Source organism: Neophocaena asiaeorientalis, unplaced genomic scaffold (assembly GCF_003031525.2).
Source record: "Neophocaena asiaeorientalis asiaeorientalis breed wild unplaced genomic scaffold, Neophocaena_asiaeorientalis_V1.1 scaffold296, whole genome shotgun sequence".
Classification (NCBI taxonomy): Eukaryota; Metazoa; Chordata; class Mammalia; order Artiodactyla; family Phocoenidae; genus Neophocaena; species Neophocaena asiaeorientalis.
The window spans coordinates 17,510-33,035 of NW_020175084.1; the positions used below are offsets into that span (position 1 = coordinate 17,510).

Sequence of the window (15,526 nt, forward strand, 5' to 3'; positions counted from 1 at the left end):
CCTATGTTCATAGCAGTATTAGCCATAAAAAGAATGAAATTCTGCCATTTGCAGCAACATGGATGGATCCAGACAATATTACGCTTAGTGAAACAAAGTCAGATGGAGAAAGACAGATACTGTATGAAATCACTTATACGTGGATTCTAAAATATAATACAAATGAATGTATATACAAAACAGAAACAGACTCACAGATATAGAAAAAAAAACTTGTAGTTACCAGAAGGGAGAGGGAAAGGAGGAGGGACAAATCAGGGGCATGGGAATAAAAGATAAAAACTACTATGTATAAAATAAGTAAGCAAAAAGGATATATTGTACAGCACAGATAACTATAGCCATTATCTTGTAATAATTTTAACGGAGTATAATCTATAAAAATACTGAATCACTATGCTGTACACCTGAAACTGATATAAAACTGTAAATCAACAATACTTCAATAAAATAAAAAAGAAGAGCAGAATGAACTTAAATATTGAAAGAAAATAATAAAAATATAAGAATAAAAAACAGTTAATATTGTTCATTGGCCACTTATAACAATAAATTTATTTGCTCATCATTGTGCACAATATTAAAAATATAGGAAAAAAAATGATAGATTTGTTTATTTCTTCCTATTTGCAACATTTTGGAAAATACCATTTTATTAGTAATCCTACATACAAGAAAACTGAGTAAACTTTGAATGCTGATGGTACAGATACTGCAATTAGATAGGAGAAACTTTTTTTCCAGGTATTATTTTGCTCTTACAAACTGATTTAATTTGATTAATCTTGTGCCAAAACTTTCCATATTCTACAATGCTTTATTTTAAAAACTCATGTATATCGCAGCAACATGGATGGCTCTAGAGATTGTCATATTAAGTGAAATAAGTCAGAGAAAGACAAATGTCATATGATATAACATATGTAGAATCTTAAAAAATGGTACAAATGAACTTATGGTTACCAGGGGGTAAGGTGGGGGAAGGGATAAAGTGGGAGATTGGGATTGACATACACACATTACTATATATAAAATAGATAACTAATAAGGGCCTACTCTATAGCACAGGGAACTCTACTCAATACTCTGTAATGGCCTATATGGGAAAAGAAGCTAAAAAAGAGTGGATATATGTATATGTAAAACTGATTCACTTTGCTATACACCTGAAACTAACACAACATTGTAAATCAACTAGACTCCAATAAAAATGTTTAAAAAAAACTAAGAAAAACTGAAAAAAAATATCATGTACAGTTTTAAACTTTCTCTGAAGCTTTATCATCTTTTATATCTTGCTCTTCAGTACCTTTATAATGATTTTCATAATATGTTTTCAGGGGCTTATTCAAAGGATCTAAACAGAAATTGATCAACACCTATAACTATATTACAACGTAGACTCACAATGCTTAAAAATAACTATATAAAGAATTATGTATGCATTCATGTATTACAAGTCAGTTGTAACTTTTTATGTATAAAATCTGTTTATGCTACAAAAGAGTTTCATTTAGTTTTCATTGTGAGTATTGCAACATCCTGGACAACTCCATACCCATGATACTTGTAACAACACTCAATTATCAGGGAGTTGAAACTTTCTTAACTGCATTTGCTTTACCACCAAAACTCAAAGTGTGTATGAGTCATTCCATATGAATCAGTCAAAGACGAAGGATAAAAATCATTTAATAACTAGTAAAAAACAAAAATTGATATTATTACAAGCTTGGTCTGGGAAGACTTTTAAGGTTAGCATTCCAGACAGAATCCAGAAATTAATAGATTTATTCATTTCACTTCTTAATAATTTTAAATTCTATAACCAAACAAACAATACGATAAAAGGAATTTTATGTCTTCCTTTTTAATCCTTACAGGTGTAATTTCATTTTCTTGCCTTAACATGCTACTATTTCCACCAAAATGTTAAAAAAAGAAGAGGACTGGTGGACATACTTAGTTTTTTACCTATCTCAAAGGAAATACTTTCAGAATTACCCTAATGATAATGGTATTTGCACTAATTTTTGTTGCTTCCCTTTATAAGATTAATACTCTTCTATTCCTAGTTTGCTCAGGCTTTGTTGCTGTTAAATCATTAATAGATTTTTTTTCTTGATTTAACTGAGATACTCGTCTAATGGTGCTTGTATATATGTACACATACATATACACACAAACATATATACATAATATATCATACTTATATACACATATCCATGCATATATCTGCCCTTGAAATATGTATATATTATTTATATATTTACAGATTGATAGATAGATACATACATACATACAGAGGCATATATATTTGCATTTGGTTTGGTAATGTGGGGAGGATTTTACATACATATTCAAGTGTGAGTCTGGGTTAAATTTTTCCTTTCTTACACTGTTCTTGTCATCAGGATGGCTATCAATGTTTTGCTAGCCACATAAATAGGAGAGTGTATCTTTTATTTTATTCTCTGGAAGACTTTATATTAGATTACACTTAATTCTTATTTAATTGTTGGATAGAACTCACTGATGAAGCCATCTGAACCTGGATTTCATTGTTGAAAAAATTTTGACTAATAATTCAATTAAATAGTAATTTGATTTCTTTAGTGGTTATAGGAGCATTCAAGCTTTTTATTTCTTCTCAAATAAGAACTTAGTAAGTAATATTTTGTAGTAATTTGCCCATTTCATTTACGTTTTTAAAGTTATTGGCATAATGTTCAAAATGTTCTTTTGGTTCCTAAAGTATCTATGGTTATAATAATCATTTTATTCTAAATATTAGTTAATTGTGCTTTCTCTGTTATTCTTTTTTCTCTTGATCTCTTTTCACCCATTTCTCTATTTTTCTAAATTGTTTCAAGTACCAACTTTGTCCATACTTTGTACAATACCATGATATTTTCTTTATCTTTTATTTATTACTTCCTCCTTTATGTACTTTTTCATTTATTTTATTGCTCTTTTCCTAGTCTCTTTATGTGGATGTCAATCTCATTAGTTTTGTGTATTTCTTATTTCCTAATATCAGCATTTAGGTCTGTGAATTTCCTTCTAAGTACTGCTTTAGGTGAATCTTACAGGTTTGGTATTCTCAGTATTTTTGTTATAATTGAAAATAATTTCTAATTTTAATCACAATATCTTCTTGAATGAATTGGATATTTGATGTATATTTCTCAATTTTAAAATGTGTGGGATTTTTCTAGTTATCCATATGATACTGACTTTTAACTTAATTTCAGTGTGTCCGAGTACATAATTTGTATTATGTCAACACTTTTAGACCATTTATCATTTCTTTTAAAATTACATCTTTCAAAAAATTCCTGGAGTTAGAGTAATTTCCATTATAAAATTTCTGAGCTATTTTATTAATCAAACAAGAATAAAAAACAAAGTGAATTATATTTGAAAGAAAATGAACCTTTGCATCTGAGATTAAAGGAGAACTCTTGATGGGATAAACTACCTTCTCTCCTGCAGTCACAGAAACTCTCCAGATGCAGTGTGTATAAGATGGGTAGCCATTTGGAAATCCTGGAGAGGAAAGGTTGCCATTGGATTCTTGTAGGGTTTCTCCACATGCTGAAAGAAAAAAAAATGTTTGATTTTTTTTAAAAGATGAAAAAGATAAGATTTTTCTCTAATTTTTATGAAAGACATTGGCCTCGTAAATAAAATCTCCAGTCTTTTGGTGTTAGACAAGAATATATATTTGTATTTTATAAAACAATTTTCCTTTCTAAGTAATTTCTCTTTCTTACTTAATTCTTTCTTACTAGAATTTCAGTATACTTAATCGGATTACTATAGCTAACCATATAACAAGATAATGAGATAAATAACCTGAAGAACCACAAAGTTCTTCCTCATGGAAACCTTTCTCATTCATTCTCAAGAAGCCAGTAGCCAACTTATACGTCACCCATATTTAGCTTCAGGCCAGTGGATACCTAGTTGATGTGGTTCTGGGACCATACGAAACGTTCCATTAGTATATTTGGTATAGAGTGAGGTTAATTTCAATAATGAATACCATATCAAGGTTGAAAAAAGAACTCTTAAATAATAATGAATAAATAATCAATAAGAGGTGCCAAAATGTCAAGCACAATGAAAATTTTTTTTCAAAATAAACTGGAAAAAAATTGAAAGATAAAAACATCACGGAAGACACAAATTTTCAAATAAGATGTAGACATTTATTTATTCTCTGTTTTCTGTCAGTCATAAGTAGAAATTACTGGAAAAGCAATTATATTTTCCTCTTACTAAGCCTTTCTAATTTCTTGGAAGTGATTACCAGTCATCTGAAATAGCAAATAATAATCAGCTACACAGCCTCAAGATCTGTGTGATTGATATCTATAGGCCATTTCAACAAAGGCAAGAACAGAGCACAATTAACTGTTTCAGCCAAGGTTTGTAGTTAGAAGTATTCTATAATAGATTTTCTTGTTGTTTTTGCAAGACATGGTATAAGCCACATGAACCTAGGCTGCTTTAAGTATCCTTAATTCAAGAATAATTCCTATACTGCAGCCAGTTTATATAAAGATTTATATAAACATGTTTATAACCTTCACTCAACAATTAGAAAGAACAGCTCCTTCCCTCTGAAGGAGACTGAAATAAAAACTGATATACTCCCATATTATGGAACCATAGCTCCCAGCAAGTGAACTCTTGTGTCATCAAATCAATAAATTATAAATGGTTCTGCATATCTTGATTTAAATGAAGAAACAAAGATGATGGCTTTGAAAACATAAAATAGAGCTGTAAAAACAGTCTGATAAGATATCAATGTTTATTTAGAAACACAGATATTATGTTTGCACAACAAAATAAATTTAAAGTAAGAGCAAGCAGTGTTTATTCTGATGAATAGGCAGATAAAAGCAACTTCAGAATGAAACAAAAATGCTCAAGGTAAAAAATATATAATCTGCCCTTTCCAAGAATCATTTAAGGATACTGGTAAATGTGACATTACAAGAACCCTTAGAAAAAGGAAAATTTGTTAAGATTTATTAATGCAAACAATGTGTTTCTAACTAGGATCAGTTTAGATGCTAAATAGTCATTTGGGAATTGAGTGTGTTTCAAAGAAAAAAAGCTGCAATTTACAGTAGTTTAGAAATAAATTTTGAAATAATTGAAAACTCCACTAAGCCACATAGAATGCTGGTACTGGATTTCCCAAAGTGGAATTTAAAAAATTAAATATATTTGACTCATAAATGTAAACAAACACTATGGTTCTGAAAGAAAAAATAAAAAAACTCTCTAAAATGTAAAAAAACAGAGTATAATTCAAAAATTAAGTAAATCTATTATATAGCACCTGCTTATAATTCAAGAAGTACAAACAATATTGTCAAGTTGTGATAATCATTTGTGCATTTTCCTCAATAAGTGTGGCTGTCCCAGGCTACATAATCACTATTTCAGAAAATTTCATCAATTTTCCTGGCCATTTGTTGATTCATGCGAAGATATATAAAAAAACTTTAATATTAAAAGGACTAAAGGAAAATTAGCAAGGGAAAGATGGTACTACTAAGTTAAATACATAGTCTGTCCATTTACTCAGAAAGCTATGTGGATGAGAAAAGAGAAGTTGAGTCATGGCATTACCCCTTGTTAATTATGTCATACAAGCAAGTCTCAAAAGCTTAAACTTCAGTTTTCTCTTCTGTAAAGTGGCTATCTTATTAATATGTACTTCATAAAGTTGTTCTGTAGGAGTCAAGTATTGTGATGCCCAAAGTTCTCTTTTTAACCCTTAGATACCTCTGACACAGGTAGGAAGACTGTGTGCTTAATTGTTAGAATATATCTTTGAGCTACAAAATGCAGTCTTATTTAAGAGAAAAAAGGCATAAAGAAATATACAAAGGCAAATTATTATCACTCTCCTAATCAAAATTACTCTAAAATGAAACATAATTCAGAAGTTAAACTTCTATCTCTCTAGGCAGATGTCATGATCTTATATGTACAAAATTATAAAGATTCCACAGACAAAAAAAAAATACTGTTAGAGGTAATAAAAAATACTCAACAAAATTACAGAATACAAAATCAACTCACAAAATCAGTTGCATAAACTAACAACAAACAATATGAAAAGGAAATTAAGAAAACAACCCCATTTATAAGAACACCAAAAAGAATAAAATATTTAGGAATAAGCTTAACCAATAAGTCAAAAGATATGTAAGGTGAAAACTACAAAACATTGCTGAAAGAAATTTAAGGAGACAAAGAAATGTGTTCATGGATTGGAAGACTTAATATTGTTAAAATGTTATCCTTACTACCCAAAGCAATCTACAGATTAAGTGCACTCCCTATCAAATTCCCAGTGGCATTTTTTGCAGAAATGAAGAAAAGTGTCTTAAAATTCATATAGAACCACAAACCCTAAATAGCCAAAACAACCTTGAGAAAAAAGAACAAAGCTGGAAGCCTCACACTTCTTGACTTCAAAACATATTACAAATCTACAGTAATTAAGAATATGGTACTGGCATAAGAGAGACTTATAGACCAATGGGACAGAATAAAGAGCCAAAAATAAACCCACACCGAAACAGTAAAATGGGATCTTCAGCAAGGGTGCCAAGACTATACAACGAGGAAAGGATAGCCTCTTGCATAAATGGTGTTGGGGAAATTAGATATACACATACAAAAGAATGAAATTGGACCCTTTTCTTTCGTTATACACAAAAATCAACTCAAAGTGGATTAAAGAGTTAAAAGGAAGACCCAAAATTGTAAAATTCCTAGAAGAAAAAACATATGTGAAAAGTTCCATAACTGTGATCTTGGCAATGATTGCTCAGATATTGGCACTAAAAGTACAGGCTTTAAAAGCAAAAATAGACAAGGGAGACTACATCAAACTAAAAAGCTTCTGTGCAGTGAAGGAAACAATCAATAGAGTGAAAAGCAATCTTCGGAATGGAAGAAAACATATGTAAATCATGCATCTTATAAGGGGTTACTATCCAAAATATATAAGGAACTCTTACAACTCAATAGCAAAAAAACAAACAAAGAACAACAGACCCCAAATAACCAAATTTTAAAATGGGCAAAGGACTTGAATAGCCTGTTCAAAGAAGACATACAAATGACCAATAGATACATGAAAAAAATGCTCAACATCTCTAATCATTAGGGGAATGTAAATCAAAACCACAATGAGATATCACCTCACACCTGTTAAGATGGCCATTATCAAAAAACAGGAAATAACAAGTGCTGGTGAGGATGTGGAGAAATTGGAACCACTTTAACTGCTGGTAGTAAATTAAAATGCTGCAGTCACTGTGGAAAACAGTATGAGTTTCCTCAGCTATTATAAATAGAACTACCAAATTATCCAGCAATTCTACTTCTGGATATTGATGCAAAAGAACTGAAAACAGAATCTTGAAGAAATACATACACTCACATATTCATTGAAGCATTATTCAGAGTAGCCGAGAGATAGAAACAAACTAAATGTCCATCACTGGATGAATGAATAAAGAAAATGTGGTATATACATACAATGGAATATTATTCAGCCTTAAAACAGAAAGAAATCTGTCATGTGCTAACAACATGGATAAACCCTGAGGACACTACTCTAAGTGCAATAAGCCAGTCACACACAGAAGGACAAATACTGCAGGTTTCTAAAGTAGTTAGACTCAAAGAGGTGGAAAGCAAAATGGTGGTTGCCAGAGTTGGGAGGACAGGAACAGGGAGATGCTGTTCAATAGGTATAGAGTTTCAGTTTCAGTCATGCAAGCTGGAAAAGTTCTAGAGATCTGCTGTAAAGCAATGTGTATATAGTTAACAGTACTGTATTGTGCAATTAGAAATTTGTTAATAGGACAGGTCTAATGTTATGTGTGTTTCACCAAAGTTAAAAAATAGTTAATAATAAAAAGTTCTTTATTCTATGATCCATCTCACTTTTGCATCACATGATTCTAGTGTAACTTACCTCTTCCAAGATAGAAAATTATGTTTGAATTGTATAAATGCTACTTTGATTGTGTGTGGCTGAGAAATTATTACAAATTCTTGTATTATTAACAATATGGTTAAATATACTGCTGATTGTATTTACATCTACAGATATTTTCCCAAGCAAATGTCTGCAACATCCACCATATATCAAAGATTGAGAATCCTTTTTCCATTTTTCTATAAGAACACATTTATAATGTTACTAACTCTAAATAAAACAGACAATAATGTATTACATAAATCTCTTCCCCCAAAATCTTGATAAACTCTGGAGTAGGGGAAGAAATAAAACTATATCTAATCAACTTAGCACTACCTAATTAACTTTTTCATACATCCATGGCTCCCTTAAACTTTTTTTCTTTTTTTGCGGTACGCAGGCCTCTCACTGTTGTGGCCTCTCCTGTTGCAGAGCACAGGCTCCGGACATGCAGGCTCAGCGGCCATGGCTCACGGGCCCAGCCGCTCCGCGGCATGTGAGATCTTCCTGGACCAGGGCACGAACCCGTGTCCCCTGCATCGGCAGGCAGACTCTCAACCACTGCGCCAGCAGGGAAGCCCTCCCTTAAACTTTTATATGTAATAAATAAAATTTAGATTTAAAAGTATTTTAAGATAAGGAATGTTAAAAGAAATCCCAAGTCATCTGAGCCATAATGGTGAGATTAATTACTGAAATATTTTAAAATCTATTTCAATAGTAACTCCCTAGCCAAGTTTGAATCATCTTTGAAGATGAAGCACAAATACCAACTCCAAGAAACCTTCCTCATTCCAGGGTGCAGCTCAGTTTAGGCACCCCTCTCAGAACTGCTTTAGCATCCTTTACTGATGAGATTTACTTCCTCAACAAGTAATATTGTCTGTATAATCCCACAGATAATTGGCTATTTGTGTGTATAATCTGTGCTTCCTTCTCTGTGGCCATAATATCTGGTGCAGTACTTTTCCCATATTAAAGCAACTATTTCATTCATACAACAACTACTTATTGAGCACCTAACATATGTGATTCAGAATACCCTGAGGAAAAAGCCTAACTCCAATCCTAAAGATTATACTCTAATTATACTCTAATGTGGGAAATGACAAGTAAATTGATGATTATAGGAGTAAGACATAAGGCCAGAATCAAATAAAGTATTTAGCAACATGGGATTCCTGGGAGACCAGCGGGTTTTTAAGTAGGAGGTTACATAGGAGCCAAATTCTGAATATGAATTAGGATTTAGCCAGGAGGCAGTTAAGAGTTTTCTGGCTGGAGGAAGAAGCAAAAGGCAAGCTTACTGTAGTGTCAGGGGCTGAATGAAGTAGAGGTGAGAAACTAGGTTGTAAGGGAAATACCTAGAGAAGAGCCTGGGAGAAGAGACAGGGGAAAGTCTTGAAGGAGACATTGAGAAGGAAATCAGCCTTTATCCTAAAATAAGCAGAATAAAATTTACATATTGAAAAGTCACTTGAACAGCAGTGTGGCCAGAGAACTAAAGAGATGTAAGAATGGAGGGAAGAGCTTATTTAGGAAGCATTGAAGCAATCCAGACAAAAGATGAGGATCCTTAGGATAGGGGATTCACTTCAAGTACGTGAGATCGATACCAAGAAGGCAGCAGGACTGACTAGTTGTGGGAAGTGAGGCAAAAGGAGGAAGTAAGTAAGGATGCCCTCCAGGTTGTGGTTTGGGAAGATCTATGTGTGGTACCATCAACTGAACTAAGGAATGTTTTATGGGAGAAGAATAAATGGGTCCATGAATAAGTGGGAAAATAGCTAAATTCTTTTTGCATGTTGGCAATATATTTTAGCCAAGAATTGTACATAAGCACATATATCAAGAGTATTCTGGCTGGAATCTCAGAGCATTATATAAGGAATTAAAGAGATTAATATTTTAGGTAACTAAAAATAACCTCATATTAATTAAAAAATAAATTTAATGTATGAGTGCTTAGAAAGTTTCCAGTATTCGAATTCCATGAACACTGAAACTGGTCTTCCATCCCTACAACCACACAGATGTGCATCCATAGACGTGGATATACTGTATGTTTAACAACACTTTAAAATTTGTAAACATAGATTTGTATGTGGGTTCATGTGTGAATACACATACACTTTTATATAATAATGAACATTCTAATCCTCAGAAGCTCCTTTATTTTTAGATATTAATTTACTTTATTTTTTCCTAGTTTTATTATGTTACTTGACATTTAATTAAAGAAGATTTACTGAGAGAATATTATGTTTGACAGTTGACAGAAGTATGAAGTAGTTATAAGACAAAAGTTCATGGGACCACAGAAAAACTATATCAAGAGAAAATGCAAATAAAGACAAGAGACTGTATTAGAAGAAGAGTTCAGCTTCAGGAGTTTAGAAATTAAAAAGGAAAGTAATCCTAAAATTAGATCCAAGTAGAGAAGAATACATTTAGAAAATGAGAGTTACAAGAAAAAGAAGGTCCCCCAAAAGAGAGAGAACAAGAGAACAAATGAATCATTTACGAAGAGAAGAAGATGCACCACCACTCACACACCCCAGAGAGGATCTCTTTCACAAGCAGACTGCTGATTACCGGGATAAAGGGAAGACGAAGACCATTCTCTGCCCCATGAAGACGTTTCTATATGTTAATGAGCAAATATTACACTTGTTAATGAATCAGCTAGCCCTCTCTTGTACTCTACAAAGAAAGTTTCCTGGACTGGGACCAATAATCACAGTAAACTTAATTAATATAACTTCCCAATAATTAAATATATATATAAATAAAATTTAAGCAAAGCCTATGCAAAACTTCAATGATTAATATACCCATCTTATCTCTGAATGTCTGCACAAATTATTAGAATAGCAGCCAGTTAAAACTTTATTAGTTATTTTACTACTTGTGATCTTAGAATCTGGAACAAAAAGTGAATTCCATAGGTATTAGTTTCCATAAACAAAAAAATTTGGGAAAAGCTGTGTTAAGCATGTATCTTTTATTGTTTGTGTGTGTGTCGTACATGGGCTGCTCACTGCTGTGGCCTCTCCCGTTGCAGAGCACAGGCTCCGGACGCGCAGGCCCAGCGGCCATGGCTCACGGGACCAGCTGCTCCGCGGCATGCAGGATCCTCCCAGAACAGGGTACGAACCCTTGTCCCCTGCATCGGCAGGCAGACTCTCAACCACTGTGCCACAAGGGAAGCCCAAGTATGTATCTTTGATATAAGTTATTTCAAGCATTTTGAGTATATAGGAGGTGCATAGAGTAATAAGTATTTCCAGTTTGGAAGCAGAATCTTTTCTTTCTTGGACCAGTAAGGCATTAGTGTTCTCTTGGTACATTGTTATTAAGACCTTCCTTTAAGTGGTTGAGAGTCTGCCTGCCGATGCAGGGGACACGGGTTCGTGTCCCGGTCCGGGAAGATCCCACGTGCTGCAGAGAGTCTGGGCCCGTGAGCCATGGCCGCTGAGCCTGCGCATCCAGAGCCTGTGCTCCGCAATGGGAGAGGCCACAACAGTGAGAGGCCCGTGTACCGAAAAAAAAAAAAAAAAAATTGTGGCTTATTCATCTGTAAGAGCACTATCAGGCACAATTATGCTTCTGAGTTTGGGTGGTGCAATACCTGGACATCTGTACAGCTTTCTTGCCTGTGCAATATCTCCTTTGCTTAAACGGGTTCGCTGACCAATTGCTGGACGTATGCCATTATCATCACGTGAGGGGAGAATGGTATCCAGAAACATCCCCCTGAAAAAAGCCAGAAGCAAGTCACACATAAGTCACCACATTAAAACACATATATTCCTTACAAATATTTTTTTTTTCAAACTCAAACCCATCAAAGGAGAAATATATCACTGTTAAGATTTAAAGAGTGTGTCAGACCTTCAAAACACTTTCATCAAAGTAGAAGAAAATTGTGTGCTAAATGTGTATGGCTAATATAAAGTCAGTGATGGCATTCACTTTTTCCTTAAAAATGTATATAATTTGTTTTTTAAAAGCTAAAATTCTATATAGTCCCTATCAAGTACACTATGGTTCTTGTTTTGGTAGCTCAAGATCTAAAAACACTTAAATTACCAAGTTGTCAAACAATTCTTCCTCATAGAGATCTATTTTCTTAAGAACAGCTTATAATAAATATTTTTTAGATTACTAAACTTGTAAAAGTCAAACAAAACAAGTATGTTACTATTTTTAAATTAAACTACTAATTTAACCTAAGTATTTTTTGAAGTCAAATTATTACAGTATATGTTACAAGAACAAGGAAAAACAAAGAGTCAAATTTTAGGAAGTTTAAAGCAAAATAATTTTGTAACACACACATAAATACAAACACACACATATACTATACACTATATGTGTAAAAACTTCATGGTAAAATTTATAAGCAAAAAAAAAAAAACAACTAAGCAATGCGCTAATAATGCTAAGACACTGAGCTTTTTCACACCCAAGGTTGTGATACAAACTTGCTGTGCATGACTAAAAATTGTGGATATAGTAAACTAAAGATACAGTCTAATTTTGCAATGAATATTAACATTTGTAGCTCTAAAGAAAGTAACTGAGCTTAAAAGTTAAATGGATTGGGAGACTATTCTAAATGGTGAGGAAATATTGTATAAAGAGAGACACTTTTTATAAAAGTATTTTAAATTAAGAAATATAATTATTAAAAAAACAAACAAACTTTGAAACTGGGATGAATGATGGGACAGCTTCTTTCCAAAAATTTTAAATGAAAAATTGTATTTAAACTGCAGGTTAAAAGAACAATATTTTAGCTCTACTTTTTCTTCCTTTAAGAAATATTTACTGGGAATTCCCTGGTGGTCCAGTGGTTAGGACTCCACGCTTCTACTGCAGGGGGTATGGGTTTGATCCTTGGTCAGGGAACTAAGATCCTGCATGCCGTGCGGCGTGGCCAAAAAAAAAATTTACTGAGCATTGTTATAGACCTATAGGCCTGGATTTATAGCAGTAAATAAAAGAAACAAAAATTCCTCCCCTTAAGATTCTCACATTCTAATGGAGGAAGAAAGACTTTAACAAAGATTGTTAACTGAGATAGTGACAGATACTTTGGAGAAAAATAAGGAAGAGAAGATGGATATTGATTATCCACTGATGGGATAGCTTTTAAAAAGAGTGATCAAAGAAAAGCTCACTTGGAAGTTGACATTTTAGCCAAACATCAAGGAAGTGAAGGCGAGGTAAATGTGGTTACCTGGGAGTAGAGAGTCACAGACAGAAAGAACTTTAAGAAATACAGCAACCCTGAGATGGGAGGATGCTTTGTTTGAGTGTCAAAGTTTAACTTTTAACCTGAGGAAAACTCTTAATATGTGGATGATGGTAAACAGAGGTGTGACATGATCTATAAGTAACTTATGACTTACCTCCCTAGCTTCTAGGTAGGAGTGGTGATCTTTAGATAAAACCCAGATAACTCAAATAGATACTGGAACTTTTTAAAGCCAAATCTAAGTCTCTACAAAACTCAATATGTATACTACCTGAGATGAAGGTAGGGAGGTGGAACTAATCATCAAAAGTGAGAGCTTGCACACACTTAATAAAATACAACTCCAGCTAGGCCAGTGCAACTGAAGGGGAAGTTGAGCTATAGGGTAGCACCGAGAAAAGTTATTCTTCAACTTTGCTACACAAATCAACAGATACATTAAGTAGGTAAGTCCAAATTAGTGAAGTGTTACAACTTCTGCAGTACTTCAGTACTAATGGAGTATTCACTATTTTCTATTCCTATTTTGAAAAAAAACCCTGTAGTTTTCGAAAAATTTTGTTTTTTCCAGTTTAAAAAAAATGATTCAATTTTAAAAGGTCAAGGACATCTTGTAGAAGATATATTCAAACTCGGGGGTAGAATGATGAATTTTGGCTCATTTAATCTACGGAGATAATCTGCCTTCCATTTGTATGGATGTCAGTCACCCATTCTTTTGATCTTTCTTCGTGGTCAGAGAGTTAACAATTCTCTCCTTCCACAACCAGGCCATTAAGCAATGTAGGCTCTTCCTGAACATTCTTTCAGACAGACCATAGATGGGGTCACTTACTAATCTTCATTTGTTTTACCTACATTAGAAGAGTGAATTAACTGTGCTTTTCATAAAACTTCATAAAATTTTACAATTCTCTTATTAGAAATGGGCAGTTCCAGTTTGCAAGCATGTACATTACAAATTATCTATGCATATAAAGCCCCCTATATGCAGCCCTGTTCTTCCCACAGTAAGTACCTAAATCTGCTCATGGGAAATATTGATGAAAACAACTAAAACTTTTATAGACTATCTGGGTCCAGAAGAGAAGAAACTATAAAACTTTAAATACATTAACAGAATGAAAGGCAAAAGCCACATGTTCATCCAATTGATGCAGAAAAAGCATTTGACAAAATTCAACACACTTTCATGATAAAAGCACTCAACAAACTAGTAATAGAAGGGAACTATCTCAACATAAAAGGTCATATATGAAAAACCTACAGATAACATCACGCTCAATGAAAAACTGAAAACTTTTCATCTAAGATCGGGAAGATGGCAAGGATGTTTGCTCTCACCATTTTTATTCAACACAGTATTGAAAGTCCTAGTCAGAGAAATTAGGCAAGACAAAGAGTCAAAAGGTATACATGTTGAAAAGAAAGAAGTAAAGTGATCTCTGTTTGCAGATAACACAATCTTATATGTATAAAATCCTAGTGAGTCCACCCAAAAACTATCAGAACTGATAAATGAATTCAGCAAAGTTGCAGGATACAAAATAAACACTCAAAAAGCAGTTGCATTTCTATACAATAACAGTGAACAACCTGAAAAGGAAATTAAGAAAACAATTCCATTTAAAATAGCATCAAAAAGAATAAAATACTTGGGAATAAACTTAACCAAGGAAGCAAAAGACTTACACACTGAAAATTACAAAACATCACTGAAAGAAATCAAAGAAGACACAAACAAATGGAAAAACATTTTATATTTATGGATTGGATGACTTTATTTGTTAAGATGTTCACATTACTCAAAACAATCAACATAATCCCTATCAAAATCAAAATGGCATTTATTGTGGAAATAGAAAAAATAACAGTTCTAAAATTCATATGTAATCTCTTAGGACCTTGAATAGCCAAACATATTTTGAAAAAAAAGAACAAAGGTGGAGGACTCATGCTTTCAGATTTCAAAACATATTACAAACCTTAAGTAACTAAAACAGTGTGATATTGGCATAAAGACAGACCTATAGAACAATGGAATTGAACAGGAATAAAATACACCCTAGTGTATATAATGACCTTTAACAACGGTGTTAAAGGTATTGACTCAATGGGGAAAATATAACCTTTACAACAAATGATGTTGGGAAAACTGGATATCCATGTGCAAAAGAACAAAGTTAGACCCTTATCAAAGCCATATATAAAAATAACTCAAAGGAGATTAAAGACCT

At 32.9% G+C, this 15,526-nt stretch overlaps 1 protein-coding gene across 1 annotated transcript in view; it reads right to left on the bottom strand.

Annotated features, from left to right (window-relative positions):
• TLL1 (tolloid like 1) overlaps window positions 1-15,526 on the bottom strand; it is a gene marked incomplete at its 3' end in the record, with an annotated part of 156,523 nt that overhangs the window by 9,048 nt on the left and 131,949 nt on the right. The window contains exons 8-9 of the mRNA XM_024764169.1: window positions 11,658-11,782; window positions 3,437-3,597 (exon numbers count right to left, since the gene is read on the bottom strand). Coding sequence (XP_024619937.1) covers window positions 3,437-3,597; window positions 11,658-11,782 — 286 coding nt within the window. The remainder of the gene's footprint in view (window positions 1-3,436; window positions 3,598-11,657; window positions 11,783-15,526) is intronic.